This window comes from Mytilus galloprovincialis, chromosome 5 (genome assembly GCF_965363235.1).
Source record: "Mytilus galloprovincialis chromosome 5, xbMytGall1.hap1.1, whole genome shotgun sequence".
NCBI classification, from domain to species: domain Eukaryota; kingdom Metazoa; phylum Mollusca; class Bivalvia; order Mytilida; family Mytilidae; genus Mytilus; species Mytilus galloprovincialis.
The window spans coordinates 96654475-96669270 of record NC_134842.1 but is presented as its reverse complement, the minus strand read 5'-3'; the positions used below and the strand labels follow the sequence as shown (position 1 = coordinate 96669270).

Genomic DNA, 14796 nt, shown 5'->3' with positions numbered 1-14796 from the left:
TACAGTGAACAACATATGAACTAACAGAAAAGGATGGCCGAGTGGTCTGAAACTTCATATACAACGATCACTAACCTGTAAACCCTGAGGTTGAAAGTTAGAACCCCGCACTCGGCAGGTGCATTTGACGATGATCTTAATTGCAGGATTGCCATTTTTCCCGGCCGACTATTGATGTTCATTTTGGCACTCCGGCTTATTCTAACTCGGGAATAGATAACGTTAAATGCATTTGGCAAAACCGTTCTGATTATTTATTTGGTACCTTTATAAACCAGATGATTCGAGCGTCGCTGAAGAGTTTTCTGGCATGAACAATTTTAATCCTGGTACCTTTGATGGTATTTTTATTCCACTAATAAAAACTTGCAGCCACGATATTGCCAAAATGGCTAAAAGAGGCATTAATCATCAACAATCAAATAAATATAAATATACATACACATTCTTATTGAATTCGATCAAAAGACCACAGAAAGAAGACTGCGAGTTTTGTAAAAATTAAACGCAATATGCATGAAATATTAAATGTTCTACAATTTCTATTTCAAACACACAAAACAAATAATTAAGTCCATGATATCTTCGTTAACGAACATTTATTCGTTAAAAAAACGGAGTAATTTAACAATATAAAACGTTCTTAAATAAACGACAGTAAAATAATAAAGTTTCGTTATACAAAATTCAAGGTACTAGTCTATAACACATTTAAGTTGACCACATTACGTGGCATATTTTCGTGTCCATTCCATCGCTGTTTTATTGTATTTTTTCACATCTAATTTATAAAGTTTTGCAGCTTCCGGAACAAGCGGATCGTCAGGATTTGGACTTGTTAATAAAGATGTTATACACAGTAATACTGAAATGGGAAAAAAAACAACATATTTATTAAAAAAGCAATTGCATGTGTATATTTGAATTATGCAAGTTACAGCAATACAGGTACGTGTATTGGTCAAATATTCCCTGTTACCATTTGGCAATTATTAAGTAACTGAGTTTTTCAGTTCCTCCTGGCAAAGTTGACATTTATTTTTCTATTCAGTGTAGGTCTTTTCGGTCGTTCATATAAATGCTAAATTTCTACGTTTAGATTCCACCATTGCTTTCCAATGTTTAGGTTTGAGCATTCTTGGGAAAAGATATTCACTGTCCCAGGTTAGGGGAGAGTTGGTGCCTTCAAACATATTTAATTCCTTTATGTGCTTATCCAAAGTTAGGAACCTATACTTAAGTGGTTGTTGGTGGTTCCTGTCTGTCATACATATTTTTCGTAAATTGTTTTATTACAAATTATACCATTAGTTTTCTTAATTGAGTTATTTCATATTTTTGAATCTTTGATGGAGAATCATACGGTATGTTTTTTCTCATTGTTGAAGGTCGTAATATTGCTCATACTTATGAACATCCACTTCCATTTGAACTATTAGTATGAATTGCTTGTTCCTTTGGCATTTTCGACTTTAGGTTTTACATTTTTAATATATGTTTCGAAGATTTCTTAAAGAACTATAAAAAATAAATCAAACAATAAACACAATCTTACATTTTGATATAGTTAAAGCTGGAGACCATTGTGATCGCAGTAAATCTAAACAGATTTCTCCTGAATTACCATTAATATTTGGATGGTATATTTTTGTGGTAAATTTTACCTGAAAATCATAAAGATACATCTACTTATCGAAATATAACATTAGACATTAGACATTAGGCATTATTTTATTTTTCCAATCATGGGCCCTTGTCAGGCAAGATACAAAAACATCATAAAACAATGATTATATAAACATTAGTGAAATACACAATAAGTAATACACAAATAATAAATTGATAATATGAGCAATGTAGGACATAATTATAGTAAGAGACATTGAGTGCAATGAGGCCGATTTAATATTAAAAGGATATGATATTAAGTTTATTTTAAAATATGGAAACTAAAAAATAGCAAAAATAGAACCGGGAATATAGTATCTCAATCTGCAGTAGTTCTCCTCATGACCAGTGCACAGTAGTGAGGGACTTCATCACAACAATGCAAAGGTCATCAAGGGGGGATCCTTCAGAACTAGCTACAGATACATGAGATTACTCCAATAGTGATTCTCCTCATGACTAATGCACAATAGCAAGGGTTAACATTGCTACTGGACAATATTCATCAAGGGACGGTGCTCTAGAACTCACTATGGAGAAAATATAAAGTTCAAATTACAAGTAGTAGAGGGAAATAAATCTCATTAAAACTTTTCATATTTCTTAATGAACATGCATAATTCTGATAATAAATTCTTATCTTCATTATTCATTAACCATATCAGTTTTTGTTTAGGCAAGAAATGCAACCCTCTTTATCATTAACATATAAATTTACACGTTCTTTCTATAAATTTCATCACTCATTAAAAGCAGCTCTGAATGACGGTTTTTACGTGTTGTTGCCGGATTATATATCTATTGCTTTTTGCTAGTTTTATACTTTTTTTCTAATGTTATATCAACGTTGCGTTTGATTATTCATTTGTTTTTCTGAAACCATTATAAAAAAAATCACTAGGTTCTCATCAACCTTTTGAAATACTGCGTCTAAGAAGGGGGTGATGTTCGGAATGGAAAGTGTCCAATCTTATTGCAGGAAATCGCTATAAATCGACCACGCCCTGATTGCAGTCACTAATGGAGGTTTGTTATTCGTTTACAAACTCCGAAACAATATTAGTGGTGACATATGGCTACGGAAGTATGAACCGAACTATAGTGATGTATTGAGTTTGATTCTTTTATTGAATAATGCGTCATCCAATGTCAAATCCGTATGACGATTGATCCAATAAGTGTTTGCTAAACATTGAGTGGCTATTTTGTATATTAGTATTCCGATATTTTACTATCATTAGGTTTTACACTTATCTATCATTAATGCTCATGTTTAGGATAACATAAATTCTGTTTTGATTTTAAAGATACATATTTGAATTAAAAGAATCCAGGAATTTGAATTAAAAGAGTACAGGGGTAGTGTGTTCATGTCAATGAGATAACAAATCAACAACCTATAGGGTGTATTTAAATATTTACAACGAGCGCATTCAAAATTACAAAACACGATTCGTCTTAATAACTGTTATCTGAAAATCATAGACATTTTTATCATTTGAATTTAATAGTCACGTGGTGCAATTCTTACCTAATATTCTAAAAAGTGACCCGGATATGTTGAATCTACAGAATAATTTTGTTACAATAAATACATACCTTTGGGGGTTTGAAAGGGTAATCACTGGGAAACATTATTCGTACGAAAAATACCCCTCCAGCGTATGGACTTTTGTCCTGAAACATAAACAGATCATTATTGTTTTTGTTGTTTATGATATTTTAGACATTTTGTAACAAATGAATGTTGCAATACCGAGACAACGCAATTGTCGCTTCTGTGAACATCTTTAATGTAACATTTCAGCAACACAAAAACGTGAAAAACAACTACAGTCTGCTTTGGGTCGTTAATATACATTACATAGGGTTTTTAATAGGTCTATCTCTTAATCGTCCAAAGTTTAAAAAATACCGTTTTATGTGTATGTAATGTCGCTGTTCTCGTTGGTTGATGTCTGTCATATTTGTTTCTCGTAAATTGAATGCAATAAGCTAAATTGTTAGTTTCCTTTTTATTTTTTTTCCTTTTTATAGTGTCGGGGTCTATTACAGTCAACTATACGGTTTGAGTTTTTTCTCATTGTTGAAGTACGTACGATGACCTATAATTGATTAGCTCTACAGCATTTGAACTCTGATATCGGCCATCATAATTCATCTTACTTTCATATTTTGCTATGACGACAGCGTGCAATGATGAAAAGATGAAAAGCACACATTCCCGTATTTTTTCTTCAAACGAAAGATACTTATAGAAATACGCACGTTGAATTATAAAAAGTAAAAGCAGACCCAAATCACACACACACACACAGTCTCGAAAAACTTCTGCTTTTGAAATGCATCAGTAATGCAACAATGCGAAGGTAGACGATTCTAATTATGTTAAAATATCGTCATTGTTAGATAGTGGTAAATCAAACAAAAAAAACCAAAAAAAAACGACGAAATGAAGTAGGCCTTTTTAACATTTCGGTTCATATTACGTTAGAAAATAAATATATTTATAGATTATCGTTGGTTATCTCAACGAGATTGCTTTTCTCGCTTGAGCTGGTACAGCGAAAGTGAGAAAAGGAATCGAGTTGAGATGACCAATGATAATCTGTTTATCGCTATTTTACCTATGACGACGTTGTCAATTTCAATGTCAATTTCGTTAGCAACGGCACGTGGCCTCCTTAGTTTCCAGCAATAATTTTTCCATATCAAGCGAGAAGCATGATATGAAAATTATCACAAAAAAAGATCAAAGGAAAAATGCACAAAATAGCGATAATCATATATATTTTCTGATCTATCTTATGTACACGCAGTGAGTATCGTTTTATTAAGACAATTTTACTATTTTCTGACTTTCCCTATATTGTACATATACTTACTGGACCTGAAATCATGCCCTCCCAAGTGAACACTGAAAAATACAAAATTCATGTTTATAATTTTGTTTTAATATAAAAAAGAAGATGTGGCATGATTGCCAATGAAACAACATTCTATCAATACATATTATAGAAACACACACCTACTATTAAAGAGGACATTGACAAACTTCTAAACTATAAGACTATAGAAAAGTTAAAATTGAGAATGGAAATGGGGAATGTGTCAAAGAGACAACAACCCGACCAAATAAAAAAACAACAGCAGAAGGTCACCAACAGGTCTTCAATGTAGCGAGAAATTTCCGCACCCGGAGGCGTCCTTCAGCTGGCACCTAAACAAATATATACTAGTTAAGTGATAATGAACGCCATACTAATTTCCAAATTGTACACAAGAAACTAAAATTAAAATAATACAAGACTAACAAAGGCCAGAGGCTCCTGACTTGGGACAGGCGCAAACATGCGGCGGGGTTAAACATGTTTGTGAGATCTCAACCCTCCCCCTATACCTCTAACCAATGTAGAAAAGTAAACGCATAACAATACGCACATTCAGTTCAAGAGAAGTCCGAGTCTGATGTCAGAAGATGTAACCAAAGAAAAATAAACTAAATGACAATAATACATAAATAACAACAGACTACTAGCAGTTAACTGACATGCCAGCTCCAGACTTCAATTATACTGACTGAAAGATTATGATTTCATCATATGAACATCAGGCACAATCCTTCCCGTTAGGGGTTTAGTATCATACCATCATAACATATATGAGAAGAACATAACCCGTGTCATTCCAACAACTGTTTTTAGAATAAATGTGTTTAGTTCCGATGCAAAGACCTTATCAGTTACTCAATATTAACGCCAAAATATGCAAGCCTTAATGACTTGACAACAGTATCGTAATTATATCCCTTCTTAATAAGTCTATTCAAAGGTTTTGTTAGTTTCTGAGGTGAATACTGACACCTTTGTGCTTTATAAAGAATATTTCCATAAAAAAAATGGATGTCAAATACCTGTACGTATAAGAAGTCTGCATGTTGAGCTATATTTACGATTGGTGTCCTTATACCGATACCTTGTTTGTTTTATTTTATTTTATTTTATTTTTGTTTTGTTTGTTTTTTTTATTATTTTTTTTTTGCTTGTCACTTTGAGATATTTGCACCTCTCGAAACGAAAGTCTACCTAAGCCTCTGTAGAACTATATATCAGATATATCTTGAACAGTGAATTCTAGTACATGAACAGGTTAACTTGAATCAAATGAATTAGAATTGTGTAGGGTTTAGTTCTTTTAATTTCAAAATTGACTCAAACCATGCAGCTGCGTTAGGTCTATTTGAAAGTTTTCGAAATACTGTGCTTCACAATTTTAGTCCGGACGCATGCGTTAAAGACGATAATGGAACATTGAACATATTGTTTCAAATATTTTTTCACTGGTTTATTTCTGTAACTTAGTACATTGCATTATAAATAAACGCAAAAAAATCACATTTAAACAGATTATATAGTAAAGGGTGAATTTATTCATTTATCCATTGTTACAGAAATTAAACACAACATAGAAATATGCTTGTACCTAAAAATCAAAAACAGTTCTACATATTTGACACGGAACATGTAATATTGTATTGCATTTATTTTATTATATAGTCTTCCAAGTAAAACATACATTAATTGATTCACTTTTTTCTCAACATTGCTTTTAGTTTGTAAAGTCTAATATATGGGTTATAGTATTACATCATTTCATCTGTAAGAACTCCGATTATCGAACCACGTTGAAAAATTATTTTTGTTTAACGTTTCGTCCTTATCTTATTTGTAGTCGTGATGACATTAATTTGAAGTCCATTGTGGTACCACAATACACGTCAAGACTTAATCTATAAATATCTAAAATGAGTTTTGAAACTTACTGTCATCGTTAATTGGACCTGCAGAAATACCTGGCGGTGGACATTTTGAAATGTCTATAAGTTCCTAAAAAGTAAAATTTCACATTAGTTCAAGTATAAGTGAGCAATCATATAATTAAAAAAAGGGGGTATTGTTTTCTTTCCAAGAAAATTTTTTGTTAATTTGTTTTTCAACACCTATCAATCAAGATTTTTTCAAAATTTAACACTATAAGGTATAGGGGGAATCTGCATTCAGAATATTTGTCTTTGTCATCTGCATAATCAGAATACATTTTTACATCATATTGGGGATCAGAATATTTGTTTAGGAAAAAACATAACCCCTCCCCCTTGAAATTAAATGGCTGTTCTCTAACAAATACACTTATCATTGATACCGGGATTAAATGTTATACGCCAGACGGACGTTTCGCCTACAAAAGACTAATTAGGGAAGCTCGAATCAAAAATGTTAAAAATCCAAATAAATTACGAAGCAACGTCCGGTCAGAATGAGAACTTTAAATCCGATGCCTCGTGTAGAGGGAGTCACGCTGTCTGCCGGTTAAGAACCAATGCAACAACTTTTTGTGGGTTCCGTAGACGACCTGTTGCAAGACAAATTTTCTGTCTCATTCTTAGATATACCATCATTTTCCATTGATAGTCATTTTTTCCCGACCTCTATTACTAAACCTGCCTATTTTATTTAATGTTAATTTGCTCTCGTCTTGAACATGCATGAAATATTTGCCAAGGAATGTTAACAAGCAACAAATAAACAATCATTAATAAGCCAGTAACAAAAAATTGTGTACAGTACTACTTTGTTTTGCATGTGTTCGCCATTTACATACATCATGCTCAACTGTCAGTTTTTAATTGAACAAATTACTTCCGTTATCAGGTTTGTGAGGACCTTGAACTAAATGAAAAAGGAAGGTCTCACGTTTCGGAGAAATCATTATACATTTTCTGTAAATCACAATCATTTCCTTTTACTATAGGATGAGCATTTTATATGTTACCTTAATGACATTAAACTTGAATGCATAATTTTGTATTATAATATTTTACTTTTTATTTTAAATTTTGCGGTCCGAATATCAATTATGATTAGACCAACTAGAAAATATTGGACATGTATCGTGTTTTGTAGACTTTCCCAGGAAAAGCGAAACCGTTTCAAATGGTTAAGTCCTACTATCTAAATAGTATTATATCCTTTTACATGCTTTTTGGTTTACATCTTTTTAATAATAATAATGACAATTTTCATACTGTAACATCATTTTTATTTGTAAAAATATATACATACAGGAGGGAGGGTAGGGGGGGGGGGGGGGTCCTGATCCCAAAATCCCGAGCTTAAAAACACGGAATCCCGAAATCCCGGACTTAAAATTCCCGAATTCCCGAGGTCCCGAAAATCGAAAAAAGGATTCCCGGACCCCGAAAGGGTCCATCCCGAAATCCCGAGCTTAAAAACACCCGATCCCGGAGTCCCGATAAAGGTCCTATCCCTTCTCATACAGGTATGAAAAACAAACATATTATAATACAAGACACACAAACATACAAACACGCATCTATATATTGTCTATATATAATGCCAATAGACCAAAGGACACCGAAATTAACATATGTAGGTCACCGTACGGTCTTCAACAATGAGCAAATCTTAACCATATAGTCTAAGCAAAATGTGTCATATTATTCATAATATTTAAAATAGTATGCATGTTTAATTTATACATGTGATATTCGCAGCATTTTTATATTTTAGACACGTTAGAAAAGTTTGAGCTTGACGTATTGTATATACACCTGGCTATTGTTAAAGGTTGTATTTGAGCCTATGATTGTCTATTGGTTATTTGTGTCGTTTGGTTGCTGTCTAATTGACATCCTAACCAGTTCATGACTGATTAAAACGCTTACCTTATTCAATCTTTTTGTCGCCATTTTGTGAAGGTTGAATTTTTACTATAACAATAATTTAAACTTCCGTAATGATCAAGTCTTTGTCAAACAATATATACGCAGCGTTTCTACAATATCTTTTTACGAAAACTATTACATGTATAATGACGTATGGTTTTTATTTAGTAATTTTAGTCAATTGGAACTTTCTAGGTAATCTATTCAATCTTCTGATAGGGTAATTTAGGAAAACACCGGTGTTATTTTTAGAATACAGTAATTAATCGATTTAATAAATCAGATGTATATAAAGTTCATTTAAAAACAAACATTTCATACACGACTGAGCAGAAAAATAATAATAACCCTTTTAGAAAATATTTATTTATAAAGTTATTAGTCACACATTTATCATGTGCAGTCTACCTTGATCAATAAATTCTAAAAATATTCATTTATTTATAGAAAGCAATAATTTCTGAAGGAACACTTCATAATACTTTAATATATCTCTAAAAAGTTCCAAAATCTTTAAAATCATCTAAAAATAATCTTGACGAATCATTATATCTACAGGAATACTGTTGTTTACCAACCGGCAACACGAGAGGGGGAGGTATCTCACGATAAAAACCCTCTTTCAGTTGTGCTTAAGATTTAAACAGAACAAAATAAAACGGCCTAACCAGGTTACTTTATATATTTGTAGCAAAAACAAAATTTTCGGTCAGTATAAGTCAATGTTAATCAATGCAATTGTTTTGTTCTAAAAAAAAAAACCGACTTCTGATGGAAAGTTAATGAAAGTTGGATCAGGATAAAATGTTTGCTTTACAACAGGTATCTTACGTAATTCCTAACCCTGTCTTCACGAGACATCTTATATAGCGCTTGAGCATGTATGGTTGTGCATTTGTACACCCAACACAGCCAAATGTACACTTCTGAAAACAATATATTAAAATTGAAAATAAGTCAAGGTACAAGTAAGCAGATCTGACATAAAAAAAAATACCGTAAAACTGGATTTGGATCAAACAATTGTTCATGCTCGTACTATCCCTGTCAATATCTACATTCATGTCGTTTGGTATCGGGTAGGTAATTGTTTCATTTGCAATCGTATCACATCTCCTTTAATTTATAGTTCCTATAATGGTCAACTATTTTTTTTTAATCTGTTAGGTTTATGCGGGTCTATATTTTAGGGTCTGCGGAATATAAAAACGGACAATGGACCAACAATGCAGATAAATCAGCTTAAGAAATAATGAAGGGAAAAAATAGGTTGATATCTCACAATTCTTGCTTCACAAACTTTAACACGATTAAGATGTATTTATTGCTTTTTGGGAGAGAAAAAAAAATCTTATAATTGCAATGATTGAACTTGAAATTCATTGGCTACAGAAAAATAAGGATTATTTGTAAGCATTTTATAATTGCATGTTACCTATAGCTTTGAAGTTAATTACCAAAACTTTCATGTAAAGGACTTTACGGAATGGATTCTACTCATTTTGGCAACCGTACGGTTGGTCATTGGTGTATAGTTGTCTCATCGGCACTATGCCACATCTCTTTATATAGATGTTACATCAAAATCGATTTGATTTGAGCTAGAAATGATGACAGAGATAAAAATAAATTAAAAATACGAGTGGACAGAAAACAAGCTTAATTTTTATAAACACGGGTCCATCATTATTGCGTAATTGTGTTGATAAGTTTCTGTCCTATAAAATGGATATTCCAATGCCGAACACGGAATTACAAATACTATGTTAAAAATAGACTGACAAAATAAACAAAGAAGAAGAAGATAATTGGTATCTATACTATTAAACGAGAAGACCTCATTTTGGGTGTCGCTTCTCTTCTTTCCACAATAAATTAATCAACACGATTCTGTGTCCTATAGGTACAGTGCATATTGCAATTTGTCATCCATTTATATGATTATTCAGATTGAGTTATTTTTGGAGAAAAACAAGAAAAAAGGTATCCGGATATTGTCCCGTCATTGGACGAAATTTTAAGTCAGATTAGACTTCCGGTTTACGTTTTTCTGTATACTTTGAACATACATATACAAAGAATAAAAGTGTATTTTCAGAATTCTATGTGCTATCATTTTCAAGTTAACTATCCACGGCAGTCACAGAGTTTATTAAATAGAGAGGGTCTGTATACTATATCAATGACCACTATGGGTCGATTAGTAAACTTAGAATTGAAAGTAAATACACTATATTTATATAGTAATGAACATAATATACAGATAAGCGCTAAAAATATTCATGTGAACATTTGATACCTTTTCTGAAATGCTCCAGTCATTAAATCTTTTACAAAATTCATTGATTACAAAAAAAAGAAGATGTGGTATGATTGCCATGTTGAGACAACTCTCCACAAGAGACCAATATGACACAGATATTAACAACTATAGGTTACCGTACGACCTTCAACAACGAGCAAAGCAATTTCAAGTCAGATTATACTTCCGGTTTACGTTTTTCTGTATACTTTGAACATACATATACAAAGAATAAAAGTGTATTTTCAGAATTCTATCTGCTATCATTTTCAAGTTTACTATCCACGGCAGTCACAGAGTTTATTAAATAGAGAGGGTCTGTATACTATATCAATGACCACTATGGATCGATTAGTAAACTTAGAATTGAAAGTAAATACACTATATTTATATAGTAATGAATGTTCATAATATACAGATAAGCGCTAAAAATATTCATGTGAACATTTGATACCTTTTCTGAAATTCTCCAGTCATTAAATCTTTTACAAAATTCATTGATTACAAAAAAAAGAAGATGTGGTATGATTGCCATGTTGAGACAACTCTCCACAAGAGACCAATATGACACAGATATTAACAACTATAGGTTACCGTACGACCTTCAACAACGAGCAAAGCCCATACCGCATACTCAGATTTAAAAGGTCCCGAACTGACAATGTAAAACAATTCAAACCAGAAAACTAGAGGCCTTATTTATGTACAAAAAAATGAACAAAAAACAAATATGTAACACATAAACAAACAACAACCACTGAATTCCAGGCTCCTTACTTGAATGTTCATAACATACTAAATGTATGTTCATATTGAAATTGACATTGAAATTGACAGAAAACCAAAAAATGGGAATATTGGAAATAAAGGAAGAGGGATAAAAAAAGAGCATTTTCCTGTCCCCCGGCAATAAGAGGAGGGATATGACCTTTATCTGGACTCCGGGATCGGCTGTTTTTAAACTCGGGATTTCGGGATTGACCCTTTCGGGATCCGGGAATTCCTTTTTTTGAATTTCGGGACCTCGGGATTTCGTTTTTTAAGCCCGGGATTTCGGGATTTCATGTTTTAAAGCCCGGGAAGGCGGCATTTCGGGATCAGGACCCCTCCTATCCCCCTCCAATAACCTATGACTTATGATATTTTTGCTGAAATTTTCCAGTTCTTTAATATTTTACAAAATTCTTCCAACAACACTTTACATACTTTAAACTACGCTCTGAATGCTTCAACACTTTACATACTTTAAACTACGCTCTGAATGCCCGCGATTTCGCGGGTGTGTTCTAGTAATAAGTTTATTCTAAATATAAAAAAAATACAGGTAATGTCCTAAATTAGATTTTACATCTGTGTCGATCTTTCACCTTTAATACTGGAAGAGATCCAGGTTTTTAACCAAATCAATATTGGAAACTATACAAATTCATATACATTACTTGTATCTCAATTGTTTGTAAAACAAATTGAAAGGTCTTTCCTGTATAAGTGGTGTTTTTGTAATGTACTCTTTACGCACTTTCAATTGATACACGACAAACATACCTTCTGAAAATTTTCACTTTTTACACTTTATGACCCCATCCGCCTAAATTTTCTGAGATCCAAAGTATGATAATTGTGATGTAGACTTGATAACCATTCATTTGATATGCGACAACACCATATTCCAGAAAGTTAGATTTTTTTTGCACTTAATAACCCCATCCACCTCATTTTTGGAGGTCAGGAATTTGATATGTCAAATGTACACATCATGACCTTTCATTTGATATTTAACAACCTTACCTTAGAAGACAATCTATTTTTAGCACTCAATTACCCAACCCAGCCCATTTTGGGGGACGTCAACTTGATATTTGAAATGTATGCTTTGTGGACTTTCATTTGATATGCGACAACCTATCAACTGAGAAGTTTGATTTTTTTGCACTAAATGATCCCACCCTGCCCACCGGGATGAAAAGGGGGTTTAAAATTTTCATTTTTGAGTAGAGCTCATTAAGACCTTCAGTTGGATATATCAAATGACCTCATTTTGCAAAGCGCCAAAAATGACGCAATATCAATTATATAAATAGAACTTATACAACTTACAAAGTCTATGAGAAACATAAAAATTTCAATATAAAAAAAATAAAAAATAATGGAATGTTTTTGTTATTTGGTCAAACATATAACTATGTTAAAATCTTCAATATATAAAACATTTTAGGTAGTAACCTGTTGTTGATTCAGGAATTCTGGCCTCCGCTTGCAAAATTTCAAATTAAATTTTTCTCTAAAACGACAGCAGATTTGTCAAATCTGTTAAGTGATAAATGAAGTGCTGTTAAAGGACAACATTGTAAAAACACTTCCAAGGTTCATCAAGGTAACAAAGAATCATCAAATTTATGATGCAATACCAAACTTGAGAACCGGAAGTCGTAGAGACGTGGGACTATCATCATTCAACTCAAGACTACTTGGCCTTTTGAATATGACAAGGTCAAGGTCATAGTACACTTTGAAGGTCAAGTTAAAAATCTTTGCAGTTTATGGCAGGTTGATATCTGTTACCTTTTAAAAGATATACACATGTTACTATAGTATAAAGAATTATGTTGATGTAACTTTTGAACAGACGGTCGGACATTTATGGGCTTATCGTATAAAATGTAGAGCTCGTCTAGAGAAACAATTTACATGCTGTTAATATGCAGCAAAATCGTATTGTTTTTGCACTCGGTGACCTTTGACCTTGGTAGCATATTAAAGGTCACATGAATTAAAGATTATTGATGAAGATTCCAAGTCTCTATGACTTTTAGTTCTCGAAATAGAATTTTTCAAAAATTATTTATAATTTTTAAAGGGAAATACAAAATGTATCCCTTATGAGGCTTAGTAACAAATGAATTTTTTATGTTTATAACCATTGCCATATGTTCTTGTACATGCTGCCATTTACAAATCGATTCTATCTCTAATACTTTTAAAGAAAAATGCAAATAAAAGAAATTGCTTCAAGGGGACATAACTTTCAAAGGGGATGATGAAATCTTACGCAGCCTCATATGGTAACACATCATGATGAGATCTACATATTGTCCAGATAAGGTCATGATATCTTTAAAACAACGAGGGGGAGGGGGGGCATGTCGAAAAAAAAAGAATAATAAAAGAGAGATAACTTCTACAGTGGATGATGAAATCCTACAGAGCCTCATCTGGTAATACGTCATGATAAGATCTACCGATAGTCCATATTTGGTTTTGATAACTCCAATAGAAACATGGAAAAATGAAAAAAAAAACATGAGAAAAACAATAAGATATTTCCTCGCGTAGAGGAAAGACCTTTATTACGCCATATACAAAAAGTGATTTGACTTAGTTTTATAAAACATGGTAGTATCACCTCATTGAAAAATACCTATCGTGTTATAATTAAATGGAAGGGTTTACGGATACGCCAATAAAGGTTTAATATATATTCGAACGGATACGCGTCGCTCATATCATTTTGTATATGTAACCATGGCAAACGGTTTTTACTTTTAATTTGGTGGGTATTTTTTCATGTACCAAATGTGTAAATAATTAATGCAAGTCAGACGCGCATTTCGTGTACTAAAAGGACTCTTCAGTGTCACTTGAATAAAACAAAAGATTTGAAGGGTAAATAAAATACGAAGTTGGAGAGCATTGAGGATTCGAAATTCCAAACAGTTTTGTCAAATACATCTATGGTAAAACATCCTTAGTATTTCTGTATTTTAACTGCAGTTGTCTATCGTACAGACGTCTAAGAGCTTATTACGAACTAGATAAAAATAAAAACGCAAAACCCAAACATGTACCAAGTCAGGAATCTGACAGTTGTTTACACATTCGTTTGGTGTATTTGAGCTTATGATTTTGCCATTTGATTAAGGATATTCCATTTTGAATTTTCCACGGAGTTCGTACTAGAGTGTTAAAAGAAAATACGAGGTATATGCACAGAAGATTGTAAAATCATAAACTAGTTTCACATTGAATGAAACTTACTGTTAACTCGAAGTTTCAACAGTACATTTTAAATACCTAATTGATG

The 14796-nt window shown here is 32.4% G+C and overlaps 1 protein-coding gene across 1 annotated transcript; it reads right to left on the bottom strand.

The window, feature by feature from the left end:
* Positions 1-582: 582 nt before the first annotated feature.
* Positions 583-8692, bottom strand: LOC143076807 (ubiquitin-conjugating enzyme E2-17 kDa-like). The gene is made up of 6 exons (XM_076252681.1): positions 8414-8692; positions 6491-6554; positions 4554-4585; positions 3268-3345; positions 1556-1664; positions 583-865 (listed from the first exon to the last, which is right to left on the bottom strand). The coding sequence occupies exons 1-6, from the start codon at positions 8435-8437 to the stop codon at positions 726-728; spliced, it is 447 nt and encodes a 148-aa protein (XP_076108796.1). The 5' UTR covers positions 8438-8692; the 3' UTR covers positions 583-725.
* Between the last annotated feature and the right edge of the window lie 6104 nt (positions 8693-14796).